Source organism: Taurulus bubalis (genome assembly GCF_910589615.1).
Source record: "Taurulus bubalis genome assembly, chromosome: 5".
NCBI lineage: Eukaryota > Metazoa > Chordata > Actinopteri > Perciformes > Cottidae > Taurulus > Taurulus bubalis.
In genome coordinates this window covers 16,291,441-16,308,673 of record NC_136593.1, presented here as the reverse complement: position 1 = coordinate 16,308,673, position 17,233 = coordinate 16,291,441, and the positions used below count along the sequence as shown (strand labels likewise).

The following is a 17,233-nucleotide window of genomic DNA, read 5'->3' as shown; positions in this document are numbered from 1 at the left end:
TTCATGAAACTTCAGATATAGTTAAAGTTATAAAACAACCCAAAATGGGTAATGCATATGAATTTAGATGTTTAGTTAAGTGGTACCTTCTTGATCACTGTTGCCCAGAAGATCCGGCTGTTAACCTTGAACCAGGCAATTCCTGTCTTAATGCGGGCCATCGCAAGCTGGAGGTTGTTGGGCTCACCATCATCATCTGTGGCAGCGAGGTTGTCTGCACTGAACGAGCTCAGCAGCAAGGCCAGGAACAGGTTCAGCACCTCAGAAACAAACACCACAAAAGATGGAACCCAGGCACTCACAGTAAATGATGGTTAACAACTGGGAAACTAGAGCGGGCTACTATCATCCAATAGCATCTACACTAAGTTGTCTTTGTCTTTGCTTACCACCAGGTTTCCAATGACCATGACCATCATGAAGACGGTGAGGCACATGGTTTGTCCAGCCACCTCCATACAGTCCCACATGGTCTCAATCCATTCCCCACACAACACTCGGAAGACAATCAGGAAGGAGTGGAAGAAGTCGTGCATGTGCCAGCGAGGCAGTTCACAGGTCATGGCGATCTTACAGACACAGTCCTTGTAGCTTTTGCCAAACAGCTGCATGCCCACCACGGCAAAGATGAAGACGATGATGGCCAGCACCAGGGTCAGATTACCCAGAGCGCCCACTGAGTTACCAATGATCTTGATCAGCATGTTGAGGGTGGGCCAAGATTTGGCGAGTTTGAAAACTCTCAACTATAAGAGGAAGAGGACACAAGATTATTCCACAGTTATTCACATTCGGACAATGATCGAAAAATGGTTGGATTTAAACAAACTTGTGTTATTAATTTAATTTAAAAAGATCATGTGAAGCAAATTTACGGACTGACAACACATGTATGCCAGGTGGTCTGGCACAAGCGCAAGATATAGACATTAAGAGGGTTTACAGTTTTACACAACGCAATGATGGTTTATTAGTTTTAGAAGTTCTTTCAAAGCTTAAACTCAGCCTTGATTTGGAGCATTAAAGAGAGACATGTTATGATAATAAAGAGAAATCTGCATTATGTTGAAATGTGACAGTTAAAAGATGCATATTTTAACAACCAATCTGTTTAGACTGTACATAAGAAGTAAATAAATGCTTAAATCTCTGTCTCTACTCTCTTCCACTCACCAATCGGAATGACCTGAGCACTGACAGACCTTCCACATCAGCCAGACCCAGCTCAACTAAACTCAAAGTTACAATGAAGCCATCAAAGCAGTTCCAGCCTTCCTGAAAGTAGTAATATGGATCCATGGCCACCAGCTTGGCAAACATCTCACCAGCAAAGATGCCTGTGAAAACCTGTAGACACACACAGAATAGCAAGTTTATGCTTTTTCTTCTTGAAAGAAATAGGATGCACATCACAACCGCTCTATAAATGTGGGATAAAATATACAATTTTAACACACCATCTAATGTAAGTTGGTTCCATGAAATTGTGTGATGTATTTCATGGTGAAACCGACTGATGAGGGTGTGTACACAGTGAGCGATGAATCTTAAGTTTTAATTGGAATTTCCAATTTCAGTATGATTTATGAGTGCTTCATTTGTTTGAGCTTTTATTTACACCGCTCATGTAAATTTGAAATTTTTAATTCAACATAAATTCTTAACTCCTTTATATTGCTGTAAAAAGTCCCAACAATGATGCCATAATGGCACTAATTGCAAACATAAAAAAACTGAGAAATTTTAAAGAAAATTAAGTCCAGAACGAAAGAAATGTCTTTCTTACATTAGATTTTATTTGATGCACTGCTGATTAAAAATGTATTGGGATTTACTTAGATTAATGACTCATCTGACAGAGCAAGGTATAGTGGCACCATGTTCCAGTATAACTTGTATGGAGCTGTAGACATATCGTCCACCCAACAGCTAATCATGTGCACAATCAGTGCTGCAGAGAACACCAAAATGATTCATACTGCACCATGATCCATCACAAGGATTCCTTTGAATTCAGTTCCTGTTTCACCCCTGACAGCATTCCAATCCCTATGACCTCATTTCCTGTACTGACACTGTGCCAATTCTGTTGCCCTCAGACAGCTATGCCACGGTGATATCTGACAGCAAGGCAGGGCACAGACAAATCAAAATGACTGCTGTACATCTGGTTAATATGTACACTGCCAAACCAGTCCGGCACAGATCAGTGGCAAGCCTTATTGCTATGACTGCTATTGTGTGTGTGTGTGTGTTAGTGTGTGTGATTGTGTGTGTAAGTGAGTGTTAGTGTGTGTGTGAGTGTGTGCGTGTGTTTGTGTGCGTGTGTATGTGTGTGTGCGTGTGTGTGTGTAAGAAAGAGAGAGAGAGAGAGAGAGAGAGAGAGAGAGAGAGAGAGAGAGAGAGAGAGAGAGTTAGACAGAGGTCAGTAGAGTTGATGTAAGCAGGATGCAACGAAAGCAGGAGAGTGACCTGAGTGTGTGTGATGAGAGTTTGGGGAGCAGGCTGGCTACGTAAAATGGAACTAAATCTTTAATGAGACACCATCAGAATCCAATATACACTGTGCGTTTGTGCATTCTTAAGTGCACATACCAAATGATTCATTGATGTATTGGTTTGAGGTTAGGCCAGGTAGGTGGGGCCAACCTGCTATGATTCTGTAACTTCTGAGAGGGAGGAGGTGCATGCAGGCCTTAACAGTTACAAAGGCAAATGCCGGCGATAAAGAAAGGAAATAAGAAGGACTGCGGTTTCTCACCAGGTTGCCAACAGACAGAACCCCCTCAAACTCTTCAGTCATGGGGTAATGCTCCATGGCCATGAAGAGGGTGTTGAGGACGATACAGATGGTGATGGCCAGGTCAACAAATGGGTCCATGACAATCAAGTAGACTACGTGCTTGATCTTCAGCCACATGGGAAAACATTCCCAGATGAGAAAGGTGTTGGCAAACTTGTACCAACAGGGAGGACAACTCCTCTGAGACTCCTCCAACTCTGCAGGAAGGAGAACAAAGAAACCAAAACTGGTAAGAAAAACAAACCAGTTAGGAGTCAGTCCCTTACGTATTTTTATTTTTTTCAATTGTATTGTCTACCACAAACTTTTTGGTGAGGTCTGCCTCGTGAAAATATCATGTTGAGGTTTGACTGCAAGCAGTAGACCTCTAGACTACAGGTGGATTAAATTGCGATCAAATCACAGACAGGTAAAGATGAAATCAGACTCATAACTTACATTTTTTTCACAAATTTCAAACTATAGCTGACATCAGTTTGTTAACATCAGACTGCAATTTCTATATCCAGATCTTAAGACGAAGGCATGCATATGTATAACAAGAACACATATTTAACCACAGGTGTAAATGCAAGGCTCATTTGATACATTAATCTAAATCATACAGATCATTTTTTGGTACACGGTCTAAATTCAAAAAGTCAAAAGCAAACATGTGCACTGTCTGTACCCTCTAAGAGTGTGTTGGTGACTACGCTCATCTGACTATTGGCTCGGTCCTTTCCCTTGAAGGAGGAGTTGAGCTGATCCACAGATACCATGAGAGAGCCAGAGTGCTTCTTCTTCACCTCCACGTCGGTAGTCTGTACTCAGAGAAAGACACAATGTCAGTCAGAGATAGTACTCACATGAATGCATACCCACAAACATCACAAAGGTCCTGCTCATAAGATATCTAAATGATGAATGATGCCATCTGCTCAGAAGATGAAAAACCTAATATGATGAATGCAGATTTTCACATCAGATCATTAAATATTTTCTACAATGTATTATTCCCAAAGACATACCTGATTTGTTGAATTTAAGCATTTCTTGCAACATATCATCAACACACTTCAAATTTATACTGTCAATTCTCAAATAATTACCATCATTTACAACAACCCAGGTGAGAACAAGAACCTTATTGAAACTAACTATTATTTTAGATATGTGAAGCATTTATATTTCATTTTAGTAAGCAACCATTATTGAAGTACTGACTATCATTTGAGAATTTACGGTAGAGTTTCTGAACCCTTCCTCTTTTACTGTGCATAACATTGCTACAACCCTGAAGTAAGGAACATTAAACTGCATGCAATGACATGCATGTCAAGAACAGAGGGGAATTCAAGACATCTTTGCTGCGACACCATGCTACATTTTAAGAAAGGTCAAAAAGTAAAAGCAGGTATAAAAGAGGGGTATACCATGCTATCTAGAATGAGGAGAAATATTGTTATAGAAAAAAGTTTCTGATTTGTTCTTGCACCATCCAGTGGCTCAATAACGGAGGCTAAATGAGGACAAAAAGGAAAGAGAGGGAGAAAGAAAGAGTGAAAGAAAAAGACAGAAAGACATAGAGGGGTAGCTAAAAGTTGGGATGAAAAGAAACCCACAAAAAAACTGTGTGGGCCTGGAAGTGGAAAGCACCTCAAATAAAAGAAGTAAAAGTAGGGTGTGAGTTGTTGTTTTTTAATCAGTAAAAGGTTTCAGAAGTTTTTTTTTTTTAATAAACGACAATGATGGGTAAGCTTGTTGATAGAATTGTTAGGGGAATGGCCACTAATATCATATACCATTATTGTTAGATATTAAACAATGAAATGATCATCATGATGCTGGTAAAGCAGAGAGTTTGTGGATACTGTTTCAGTTGGTTAGTATCTTCTAAAGCTGTTTAAAAGAGGAGCAGTGGAAAAGGAGCATTAGATCATGGTGGAAGTGTAAATGTCAGTGTAAGATGAAATAATAAGACAGAAGATTTCTAGTTATTCAGGGGAGGAAAAGGGATCTACTTCGAGCCAAGGGGAAGAGGTTGTGAAGCTGCAGACACCGGGGCCACCACCATCATGCCTAAACGGTATTGGTGTCCCATGGACGTCCTTACACTGTCATCACTGGCTGCCTTATCTATTTTCACCTCAGGCAGAAGCCGTCTGCCGGGCCCAGGGCCGATGAGAGACACCACGCCATTGCAGTCCACTGTGCTGTTCCTCTTCCCTCCAGAGTGGGGTGCCAGTGGGTGGATGCGCGATGAGCCTTGGCTGTAGCCACTGTAGCTGTTGCGGCGGTAAGGGATGAACAGTGAGCCTCGACGGTCTTCGCTCTCCTCCACTGTACTGTGCTCATCGTCTGCAAACTCGTTCTCCGAGCCCATGTCCTTGGAACGGCCTTTGAAGCTGAAGATGCTGCTGCGGCTGTTGTGGCGCGACATAAAGGGAGAGCCTGGGATGCTGAGGAGTGACTGAGGAGGGAGAAACAGATGCAGAGGGGGAGAGTTAAGGAGTTATTAAGAAGAGCAGGAGTTAGACAATACATAAATGGAACAGACAAGGTGAAGAGGGCAAGTGGGCCACAGGTATAACTAGAATTAAACCAGAGGACAGAGAGAATAAAAGATAAAGGCGCACCAAACTGATTACCGGCTTTAGTCTTACATACAGGTATCAAGGCTAGCAGGAGTGCCTTTGGACCCAACCAGGTGTCATCACGAAATGAGACGATGAGATACAACAATGAAAAGAAGAGCTTTTGTCGTAACCATAATCACGATTAAAACATGAGAACTGTATCATTGCAATACACTGTACAATAGCGATGACATTTTACAAAATCAGTTCAGATAAATATTTTATAAATGTATTGTCTTTTCATTGTCATTAATGCAATTTTTCTCAATAATATATTGCTAATGGAAACATTAATTAAACCAATAAACTGACGATGAACCATAAGACAAACGATTGAGGTTATTTTCTCCTCATTTAACTTAGTATTCTAACATATTGTTAACTCATAAATGAAATAACAGAACACAATGTCAGCCCAATGCATGCTATGAGGATGTTTTGATCTGGACTAAAGACAGTTGTTTTGTTCTATTAGTTCAATGTGTATGTGTGTCTCCCCAGTGTCTCCTGATTGTTCATGCCCTACACCTGTGGTTTCCCCTATCATATATATATATATATATATATATATATATATATATATATATATATATATATATATATATATATATACTCCCCTATTTTCTCTTGTACCTTGCCAGATTGTCTTTGTATACCTGTGTTTGCATCACCTTCAAGCTGTAGTTAAGTGTTTGTTTCCAGGATCAGTCTTTTCCCTTGTTTTGTAACTTTGTCTGGTAAAATACTTTTTGATTTTGCCTCATAGGGACTACTGTCCTTTTCCTCTGCACCGAGTCGTGACATTTAGTGCTGTTAAGTTTTTCTCAAAGCTTGTCCTATTTGATTCTACAGAAAGCATTCATTGCAATAACAACTATTCTTTCTTTTTATTTTCTATAAAAAAAAACATTAATGTTGACCCTGACTGGAAGTTACGTGCAGAGCTGGAGAGGAAGCTGAAGTTCCAACAGAATCACTCTGAAACCAGATATTGTTTTCTGGTCAGACCAATCAAACAAATCGTCTTGCTGGAGCAGACAGTCCCTTGGGAAGATCGAGTGGACAAGGCCTTTAAGAGGAAACTTGCAAAGTGCGAGGAACTGGTCAGAAAGTGCCGGCAATGTCTGCCTTATGAAGTTGGAGGCAGGGGCTTTACAGCCCAATCTTTGCCCAGACCTCACAACATACTACACATCAAGAGAGGGAGGCAAAGAAAAGCCATCAGCAATACCACCGAAGCATCAGAAAGCGCCTCAAGATGGCCGTGGCTCAAGGGAGGAAAGCCACGAGGTGGACGTAGCTTCCTGCTAGGCACAAGCTGAGGCCTGATCTACCTCAGATGGGTCACGTGGAAAAGGTATAATGGAAAGGCCCGAACACAATCATTTCTTTAACACCTTGAATAATGTGTTTTAAAGCATTGATAGGTGTATCTGCTCAAGTCAAACAGCAGTCTGCATTTACTGTATAGCTTTTTTTTGCCATCTTTACCTGGTTCATAATGGATGTCTTCCTCCCCAGCCGGCTTCCAGGGAAACGAATGGTGCTTTTCTTGCTGCCATCGTCTGACTCAGACTTGACAACCTTCTCGCTGTCTCCCTTCTCTTTGTCCTGCTCCTTCTGACGCCATTTCTTCTTGCGATTGCGACGCTCCTTGGCACTCTTGGAGCTCAGTTTGGAGACCTCGGAGGAACTGCGGGACAAGTGCCCTCCTCCTTCATCCTCTAACGCAGCCTCCGACACCGTGCCTGCAGAAGTTGCCATGGCAGCAGCCTGAGAGAAAATAAAGACATATGATAACCCTAAACTATGAAACAGGTAAAGGTGTATGTGTGTGAGAGAAGGTGAGACCAACCTGTGTTTCTTCTTGCTGTCTTTTGAGCTGCTCCAGCATGGCCTTGAATTCAGCCTCTTTCTGCTCCGCCTCCTCAATAGTGGCCTGGTTCTGCTCCTCATAAGCCATAGCCACCACAGCCAGGATGAGATTCACCAGGTAGAAGGAGCCCACAAAGATGACCAGCACAAAGAAGATCATGTAGGTCTTCCCTGCAGCTCGCAGAGTCTGACAGACAAACACAAACAGACAGTGAGATTTAGAGCGATTGAACAAAAAAGTCATGTTTTTAAACAAACATATTGTCGTATTGTTAAGATATAAAATGAATGCATGTTACTAAAAAAGTTGTTTTATGTCCATGATTTTGTTATAGGAGGGATTTCTTACTCTGTCAAAGGTACTGTATGTATATGTGTGTTAAGTCTGCCTTGCTCATGCTTATATACAGCCTGGCTTTCTCCAAAAACCTCCAGACAAGAAAGAAGCCAGTAGAGTGCCAGTATTCCCAGTTTCAAACACAAATGAAAAAAAACAATGACTGGCCTAATCTATTATGCTGCAAAGGTGCAGGTCTGGAGTAGGAGGAAAATAAATGCTAATACAATGTCATGGTAGTGCAGTTTAACATCACATATATCTGAGTGTATGTTTTATATTTTGTACATGCGTGTGTGTCCCAAAGAGCAACAAAAAGTGAGAGGACTAAAGAAGGCGTACTACTGGTTTAATAATCTCTTAAAAAATACATTTGGCAGATATCATGACCGTTCTAAAGGTCTTTCAAATAAAAAATGAATTCACTTTTATTTATTGCTTCATAACAAATGTAAATAATTCAATAATTTTCTTCCTGCATGAAAGACAAACACAAGTGTAGTCACACACTCCTAGCTACAGTATTTCTGATGATCAGCTGACCCTCCTTCCCTTTTATCCAGAGGGCAAATTAGCTGATGGGGAGAGCTGCTGAGAGGCACCTTTGCTGATTCATTCAGTTATTAGGATGATGATGATGATGATGATGATGATGATGATGATGATGTATATATATTTGTGAGGGAGTGGGGACAAAATCATTCGTATTATAGTGGGTGTTTTACTTCTATTGGTAGGACTAGAAATGCTTTATATAGGTCTCTAAAACAGCTGCAAGATGGGGACTAAAACTTCATCTGGAGAATGAAGTTAGCACCTTCCACCCGCCAAATACAGGATCAATACTGGCTGTGGCAGGTAAAAGGTAATCTGCCACCATGACAGACAGAAAATATAATTTTTAAATAGCAATGAAAAATAATCAGTGGTTACGATTACATGATATATTACGTATTTCTACTGTCTGAAAGAAGGGTTCTACATATACATCATACCAATTTGAGACAAAGGAGAAGAGAGAAGAATTTAGAAAACACTCCTTTACCAGCATGTATAGATTTTCCCAGAAGTCTTGGGTCATGAGGCGAAATAGAGTGAGGAAAGCCCATCCAAAGCTGTCAAAGCTGGTGTAACCATAGTTGGGGTTCCTTCCAGCTTTCATACATGTAAAGCCCTCCGGACAGCGTCTGAAAGAAATACAAAATTGTATCTTAACAAGTGACGGAGATGTGCCACTTAAGCATCAAAACAGTTGGGATTACAGATACAGGCACCACTGGCAGTCTAAGATATAACAGCACCATGAAAATGGGCCTGACATTTGTATTTTGATAATTGCCTTGACGCGAATGCCTGATTACATCACTGATGATGTGTCCATGTACATCACAAGATGTGCGAAAGTACAACAGAAAAATGGGAGGCACTTGCTGAAAACATTCAAATATAAATGTGGACTAACTTACCCTGAGTCACTACTATTTCCACATAGTAGAGCATCAAGCTGATTAGGGAGGATGTAGAAATTAGCTATGAAAAAAAACACAACAAAAAACAGTCACTTGTGTTAGCCAGGGAAAAATGTGTGTTACCTTGAGCAGTCACTGTGTCTGTTATTTATTCATTTTAGCAAGGAAAAACAAATGCAATCTTTCTCAAAATTCAAAATAATACAAAGAGAAAAGAATCACCAGGATGCCCACACTTTCTAGTCCCATTTACGTAACCATGTGCAACTAATCCAGTGTCAAGGTAATCACTCACTTTCATTCATGATGTATTCGCTCCAGTCAAAGGGCCTGCTGCCATTAATCGGGTACTGCTCAGTCATGTTGATCGGCCAGATAACACACTTCTGCCGCAGGTTCCCCATAAAGAGCTGCAGTCCAATCAGAGCAAAGACGCTGAGACAGAAGACGGTCAGGATCATCACATCCGACAGCTTCTTCACAGACTGGATCAGAGCACCCACAATGGTCTTCAGGCCTGTCAATTAATATACAATAAACACACACACACACACACACACACACACACACACACACACACACACACACACAAAACAAACACACAAATGTGCATGTATGCACAAACATGAAAACAGACAAATGCACACACACACACACACACACACACACACACACACACACACCAGCACCCAAATTAAAATGCACACAGACACACACAAACACACAGATAGACAAAATAAAAAGAATTGCAACTGCTGGCAGCTACATGAATGCACAAGCTGGTTGAATAGCTGCAGTTCAGAGCTGACTCAAGTCAAGCATGGAAAAAGTTAAGTTAGGTAACTTATATCTAATCCTGTATTGTTATATAAATCTAAACTTGGCAAGCATTAGGATTGTTCTCAAGCACCTACACCCACGTTTCCAATCCTCAACACCAGAATTGTCTCAGTGCATTCCTTTAGAGAATAAAACAGACTTTTTCTTGTCATTTCTGCCTAGATGGAAATCTTAATTTTCCTCTCTGAATTAAATTATTAAATTATTAGATAGTTGCTGGCTATGTTGTTGTTGTGGGTATTCATTTGCTTGATGTATGAATTAAGTAAATCCAAAGACTGCATTTGCAACACTTCCAATTGTGAAAATCCATCACAATTGGCAAACGGGGGCTCCGTTTCACTCAAAATTAAAGTGGGTTCTTACAGATATTGTTATATTTGCTGATATGTAAGTAAAATGGTTGAGGGAACCACATGGTATTTGAGTATGTTGAGATCAATACATGAAATGTTCAACTGTGAAAAGTAGCTCTTTATTTTTTCAGTAACTGCACATGTATTCCTGTAAGGAAATACAAATAATGTCTGCAGACAGAACTCTGCAGCTCAAAGACAGAAGAACATGTTGTCCTGCATCTCCACATCTCCTGGGAGGAGAAACCCTGTCTTCCTTCCTCCGCTAATTTCCTCACTTGATCCTTTTCTTGTTCATCTGAATAGGCTTCAGGCTACCATTAGTTATCATGAGGACTACTTATTTCAGATAAAGAGAATAATCCCATATCATCTAACTCAATGTTGTCTGTTATAAAGTCTTAATAAGCAGTGTGATATAATTTAGGCAACGCTTGTGGCATAAGAAAGTAATGAATCTCCCTGTGAACACAGTCAGTTTTTGTGGACTGCCTAGTTAAGAAAACATGTGATTCAACAAGCCATTCGGATTTGCCTCCCCTTCTTAAGTCACATGAAGGCTCAGTAGAATATACCTCCCCCAAATTGAGTAATCTTCGGGATTTTTTAAACATGAAAGCATGTCAGTAAGAACTTGAAAAGTAGCATGATATATCGCCTTAAATTAGATTTTCACTTAAGTCATGTATTTAATGGTATAGATAAATAGTTGGGATACAGTATGTCCAAACTACAAACATCTGAGCAATGCATTTTAGACTAACCATATTTCACAACAAAAGTCTGCTATAAAAAGTAGCTGGGGTAAATGCTGTGCATAGACACTGCATTCACACTGACTCCAAAACGTTATCCAAAACATAATAGCAATAGCTATCACCAGAGTTGTGCAGTCTCTCTCAAATTCAAACTTTGGTGAATGTATGTCTTGAAAGCATATTTCTAGCAATAAAAGAGATACTTCTAGCATTCAATAAAACCAAAGACATGATTGTCTAGTATGTAATAACAGCACACTGACTTGACTATGATTCAGGATACATTCAAGTCTAACCACAGATATAGAGATCACATTCAGTTTGTTCTCTTCATAAAACACAAAACAACACAACAAACACTGCAGCTGTATGGGATGTTTCCATCAGAAAGACACACTTTCATGTCACATGTTTTCAGTACCTTAACTTCATGTGAGAAAATACTTCTATATAAAAGCTGTTCCACTGATGAAGAACAGACAGCATGGCACTCTTAGAAATAAAGGCGATAACTCGAACCATAAAGGGTTCTTCCGCTTGTCCTCGGAGGAAAAACCTTTTTGGTTCCCAGCAGAAACTTTTATAACGTTTGCACGCGGAACCATTTCTGGGGGTTGAAACATGAACGCAAAATGAAGGGTTATACATAGAACCATCAGTGAGAGGTTCCACCCAGAATCCACAATGAAAAGTTCAACAGAGAACCCTTCAGTGGTGCAAAACCTCTCTGGAGGCTCTATCAGAAATGTTCCACCTTCTAAGGTGGCATTAGAAAGTAATGAATCTCCCTGTGATTACAAATACAGTATATACATGTATAATTTCTTATAAAACCCAACCAGAGGGTTCCACCGAGAACCCTTATACAACATTTCCTGTTATATCGCAGAGATCTTTCTCCACCGTAACCAACGTTTTCCTTTAGGGAGCCACGCCCAGTAACCGTGGGCTGATAAGGCTCCTAATTGGCTCAACCCACAACAATCATGGTTCACAATAGTTTTATGGGGATGTGAGCTGAGAGGATCTTTTAATTCCCATGATTATAACAGTCTATGGAGAACTCTTTCTTCCAAAAAGGGTTCTGTGGTTAAAAACGGTTCTTAATTGAAGCTTTAGTCTTTCAAAGAACCCTTCAAAGCCCTTTCTTCTAAAGTAAAGGGTTCAGGTAGAACTCCAGCCCTCAGGAACCCTTTTGGGAGCTTTATTTCTAAGAGTACAACTGGATTTGGAAGAGAAATTGTACCAAGGGATTACTTTTTCCCTTCGCTCCTTGTGTCCATCTATGAGAACATTCCTGACCAGCTGCAGTTAGTTATTATTCCGCATCCAACAAATCAACTGAACACAGCAGCACCACACACAGCGCACAGAACCGGGCTCAGTCAAGGAAGCAGGAAGTGAAGAGGAGAAAGAAAGGACAGGCGAGGAAGAGTTGGTGGCTGGGGGAGGGGGGGAGGCAATGAGAGGTGGCATGCAGGTCATTTAAACGCCAAGGCTGAAGGAATTGACTCGGTGTCAGCATCACCTGTCTGTAAACCGGGATGGTGACCTTGCCTTAACTGAAGAACCGTTCCCATCCCAGGCACCTTTCTCCCACTCTGGCAGCGCTGGGCCCTCAGGCTGGTGGAGCCCAGAGCACAACTGTGTGTGTGTGTGTGTGTGTGTGTGTGTGTGTGTGTGTGTGTGTGTGTGTGTGTGTGTGTGTGTGTGTGTGTGTGTGTGTGTGTGTGTGTGTGTGTGTGTGTGTGTGTGTGTGTGTGTGTGTGTGTGTGTGTCTGCTGAGATACAGTGACTTCATGGTGTCATATTGTTTTTGAGTGGATATCATGTATAAGCAAATGTAAACTTGTGGAAATGTTTGTTCCCCAGTGTTGTGTGGAATCTGACAAATATTTACAGAATTTTGCTTATTTCTGATATTTATTAATTCCCTTTAACTCCCAGGATGGACAAAGATCTTCCGAAAAAAAGAAAAAAATCTGAAGCCTGAAATAAGTCCTTTGAACCAAAAGATAAAATCCAAAAGAAAAGCCCCTTAAAGCCAAACTCGTAAAAGCATGTGTCTCAAAGCTTCATGCAGCGTTGATGTGTTGTCAAATTAGGCTTGGCAGTCTTAGGGAATCAAAAAGTCTTTAGAAACAAGAAGGCAAAGTCCTAGACTATGAGAATTTGGATCAATGTGTGAAATTATACTGTACACAAAACCAGATTTAAAGAATGACACATGTAAACTACTTATGATCATGTTTGTTTATCTAACCCCTCATAACAGCATCCTGAAAGTCTCCTTAGAAAAAGCATCTTAATTTTACCCCCATTTGATCACGTTGTTTTGGACATTCTTTTCTCTTTAACTCGGGGTAGAAATGAACAGACAGATAGCTCTTGCATATCCTGATGTGCTGCATAAGCTCGGCTGTCCATACGGAACATGTGAGCCCATAAGACTGCCAGTAGACTGCTAAGCCTATCAAAAATGTATTGCTACCATTTTTGATTGTCATAAAAAAAACAAAAGTATAAGAAAAAAATGAAGAAATTCTAAAACATCCTCTCTTTAAAAAAAAAGAACAAAAACAAAGTAGTTGAAATATATAAAGTAGGCTCAGCCTTAGTGTTTAAATGGGAGTCTCACCTGGAATGACAGAAATTGTTTTCAATGCTCGGAGAACCCTGAACGTTCTCAGCGCCGAGACATTCCCAAGGTCCACAAACTCTGTAACATATCTGTAACAAGGTAGGATGACACACAGAACAGAACCCCATGACACACAACACACACGATAACAACACACACGCATGTACGCGCAAGAGCACGACACCAGCACCACCATCGAAGACCAGGAGGGGACACCACGGTGAGAGAGAGAACGCCTGTCCGACCAGTGGGAAGAGAACAAAGGAGGAAGAGGAGAGGAGAGGGACTGGAACGAAACCACACCTAACATCAACCCCGTGACTCGCCCACCCACAAACACAAACACCTGGACTGTCTTACCTGGGATAACTGAAATTGTTTTCAAAGCCCTCAGAACCCTGAACGTACGCAGAGCTGACACATTGCCTAGGTTTACAAACTCTGTTATATACCTGCAAGGTGGATCAGATAAAATTATTCAGCAGCCATCCCAAACAGAGGAAAAAAATAATGGATTGTTATAAAATATTTCAATAAGCATTACAAACGTTGTATGATGGACTAATGTGGACTAAAGGTGCTGTGGGCAATTCTCTTTAGAACATATTTAGAATGATTTAGTCAAATTCATCTTACACCCAATCACAAATTATTAAAAACACACACAACAAAATGTCTGATCAGTGTTTTCAGACCCTGCACAATTTCAGAAGTCTTAATTACCTGATGAGGAAATTATTATTATTTTCAGGTTTTGCTCATGCCGATTTTGCCCACTGCAGCTTTTAGATATAAAAGTACTGTCTTTGTCCATCATTAATAAAAAATAGCACTATATTGATCATTTTAAAAAGAACTCCAGCAGACTGCAAAAACAAGTTTATTAAGATTAAACATTTGGTGGGCATGTTATGATACCTATGCATGATATAATCTCTAAATTAATGATCAAGTTCTAATGAATAGTAAAATGTACATCAAAAATGTTTGCACTTGAAATGACTGACAGCTGAAAATGAATTTCCTGACAGAAAACATGAATGTCATAAAAGTACAAAAACAGGTGTTAACAATAACTTAAATAATAATTGCTTCCGCTGATATGTCTCATAAGCCATACCAGTGTGCCAGTATGCACACTATTACCCTGGTATTACACGCCTGAACGGAAAGGCGTTATTCATGTGATTAGTTACACTTGTTTCGTTGGAACTAGTATCTCTTATAAAGAAATAACATCTAACAACTTTATTCTATCCAAATTCTAAAATTATCTTCATATTTTTCAAGTTAAAATCAACATTGTGGTGCTTTTTCTTGTTTACGTTGGACCATAGTTGTCACATAGCCTTCAACTAGTGTATACAAAAAGAATCAAGGCTTTTATTGTTCGCAATTATGAGTTAAAATACTTACGCCATTGAGATGACCATGAAATCCAGCCAGTTCCATGGGTCTCTGAGAAAGGTGAACCCATCTATAGCAAAGCCTCGGGCAACAATCTTCGTGAGCGACTCAAACGTATAGATACCAGTGAAAGTGTACCTTAAAACAAAGAGACGAGAGAGTAAAACGCTGAAAGGCACATACATCGAGGATATGAATGCTGAGGAGAAGTATGGACGTGTACTTACTCTACTTGTTTGGACCACTCCGGGGGGTCACTAAATGTCATGAATATACAGTTGGTCAAAATCGTAGCCATGATGATCATGCTGAATAACGTGAGAGGACAGAAAGTTAAGGAAAGTTTGAACAGCGCTACCCATAACACCCCAAACACTTTAATACACCAACAACTGAAATCAAACTTTAGTATTGAAGTAAAGCTTAAAGAAGAGGGCAGAGCATGGAGAAGACAGTGCTTTAGAGCGCACAGTGGCTTTCCTTACTTATTACCGACGACTTGTGACATAAGCAGAAACATGTTTAGAATGCTGTTTTCATTCACTTTGAAGACAAAGAAATGAATCACGTGAAAGGATATGAGTGTATCAAAATCTTAATAGCTAGTCGCCTAAGTAGATTAAAAGGGCTTAAGATGTACACGGAGGGCGTGGCACTGAAGCGGAAGAGTGTTTTCCCTTTGTTGATGACTATAAATGTCTGTGGAGAGAGAGAGAGAGAGAGAGAGAGAGAGAGAGAGAGAGAGATAACATGACAGTTAGAACATTTCCAGACATATTTATATGGCACACACTTTTCCATACCTGGTCTGAAAACCTCTGCATTATTGCTGATGATGCCTATAGGTGGCGGAGCAGCACATGTGAGTCCTGAGCTCACCTCTCAGTCACAGGGCGCTCTACAGGGCTAATTCTAGCAACGCAGGTGATACTGTAATCCATCTCAACATAGCATTTTGATTAAAGAGTTCACCCGTGTTGAAATCTGTATGTAAATGAGCAGTGAGACAACAGCGAATGGCCTTCCACTATACAAAGCACACAAGATTAACCAGGAGAGTAAAAAGTATAGAAAAGGGAACATAGTCAAGAAGAGGACAAGGACACCAGGCTGTGTTTTACTCTGCTGACATCACTTCCTTTGTGGCCAGTCCTCCGAGAGCCGGGAATACAGTGAACACCTCTGTTCTGGTTGCATCCGACCGAGTCTCTGTCCTGGCAAGCTTTTCACCATGACGGTAGCTCTTTGAGCAGCAGGCAGGTGAATGGGAAGCCCTCCCCTCGTCGTGGCCAAATGCTTCTCTTCGGTCCGAGTTTAAAGCTCTTACTGGAAGAGAACCGCAAATGCTGTCATCGATCAGGGGCAGATCTGCTGACTCCAGGCTCTCAACAACCACTCCCCACCCATAAACAGCACTGGGCCACGTGGGTCTGTGCACTGGGGTGAGGCAGCAGTGTGTGCTTCAGCACTGTGTGTTTGTTTGTGTGTGCGGTTTGTGGATGTTTGTGCCCAATTTTGGACAAAGACAATGCGGGGTCTGAGTGAGAAGTATGAGCATTATTTACAAACAAATGAACCACTGGCATCCAAACCACACGTTTGTTATGAATGCCTACACTGCTTGGGTGTTTTTCCTTCTTCACCACATCCCCTCATGTGTATTTACGACACCACTGATAGGGCTGCCGGCCAGTATTTACAGGTTACATAAAGACATAACATGGCCTGTTAGTAACCAGTGATGAAGAACAATGATGAATATATCAAATAACATCAGAAACTTTAACAATTTCCATCACTTTGATCCTTGTCCTTCACATTCAATATTAAATGATAAACAAGTCTTCTATATTTGTTTAAATATCTAAATAAATAACAGATTCTGTAAACTAGATACAATAATGGTCACCAGATCATAAAGCCTATATTGCTTGCTCTTTACGTTCAGGTATAATGATCACTGCACTCACAATGAAAATGATGATAATATGATGAACACCCACTAGTGAAGAGCATGTATAATAGAATAATTTAGTCTTGGCAACAGCAACTAGCAGAATACACACACCATGTTGATTCAGATCACGGGAAACACTAGAAAGAAATGGGGATGTGACAACAAGCGTCCT

The 17,233-nt window shown here is 40.5% G+C and overlaps 1 protein-coding gene across 4 annotated transcripts in view; it reads right to left on the bottom strand.

Moving 5' to 3' along the window:
- Positions 1–17,233, bottom strand: part of scn8ab (sodium channel, voltage gated, type VIII, alpha subunit b) — a gene marked incomplete at both ends in the record, with an annotated part of 37,641 nt that overhangs the window by 13,017 nt on the left and 7,391 nt on the right. The window contains 15 exons of one of the 4 annotated variants that reach the window (XM_079218363.1): positions 87–260; positions 390–746; positions 1,174–1,347; positions 2,762–3,000; positions 3,474–3,606; positions 4,899–5,255; positions 6,913–7,194; positions 7,277–7,483; positions 8,679–8,820; positions 9,100–9,163; positions 9,398–9,619; positions 14,058–14,149; positions 15,114–15,242; positions 15,332–15,412; positions 15,673–15,803. In XM_079218363.1, coding sequence (XP_079074489.1) covers positions 87–260; positions 390–746; positions 1,174–1,347; positions 2,762–3,000; positions 3,474–3,606; positions 4,899–5,255; positions 6,913–7,194; positions 7,277–7,483; positions 8,679–8,820; positions 9,100–9,163; positions 9,398–9,619; positions 14,058–14,149; positions 15,114–15,242; positions 15,332–15,412; positions 15,673–15,803 — 2,784 coding nt within the window. Of the gene's footprint in view, positions 1–86; positions 261–389; positions 747–1,173; positions 1,348–2,761; positions 3,001–3,473; positions 3,612–4,898; positions 5,256–6,912; positions 7,195–7,276; positions 7,484–8,678; positions 8,821–9,099; positions 9,164–9,397; positions 9,620–13,694; positions 13,787–14,057; positions 14,150–15,113; positions 15,243–15,331; positions 15,413–15,672; positions 15,804–17,233 lie in introns of all 4 variants that reach the window. The other 3 variants (XM_079218362.1, XM_079218365.1, XM_079218364.1) reach the window with 3 other exon arrangements.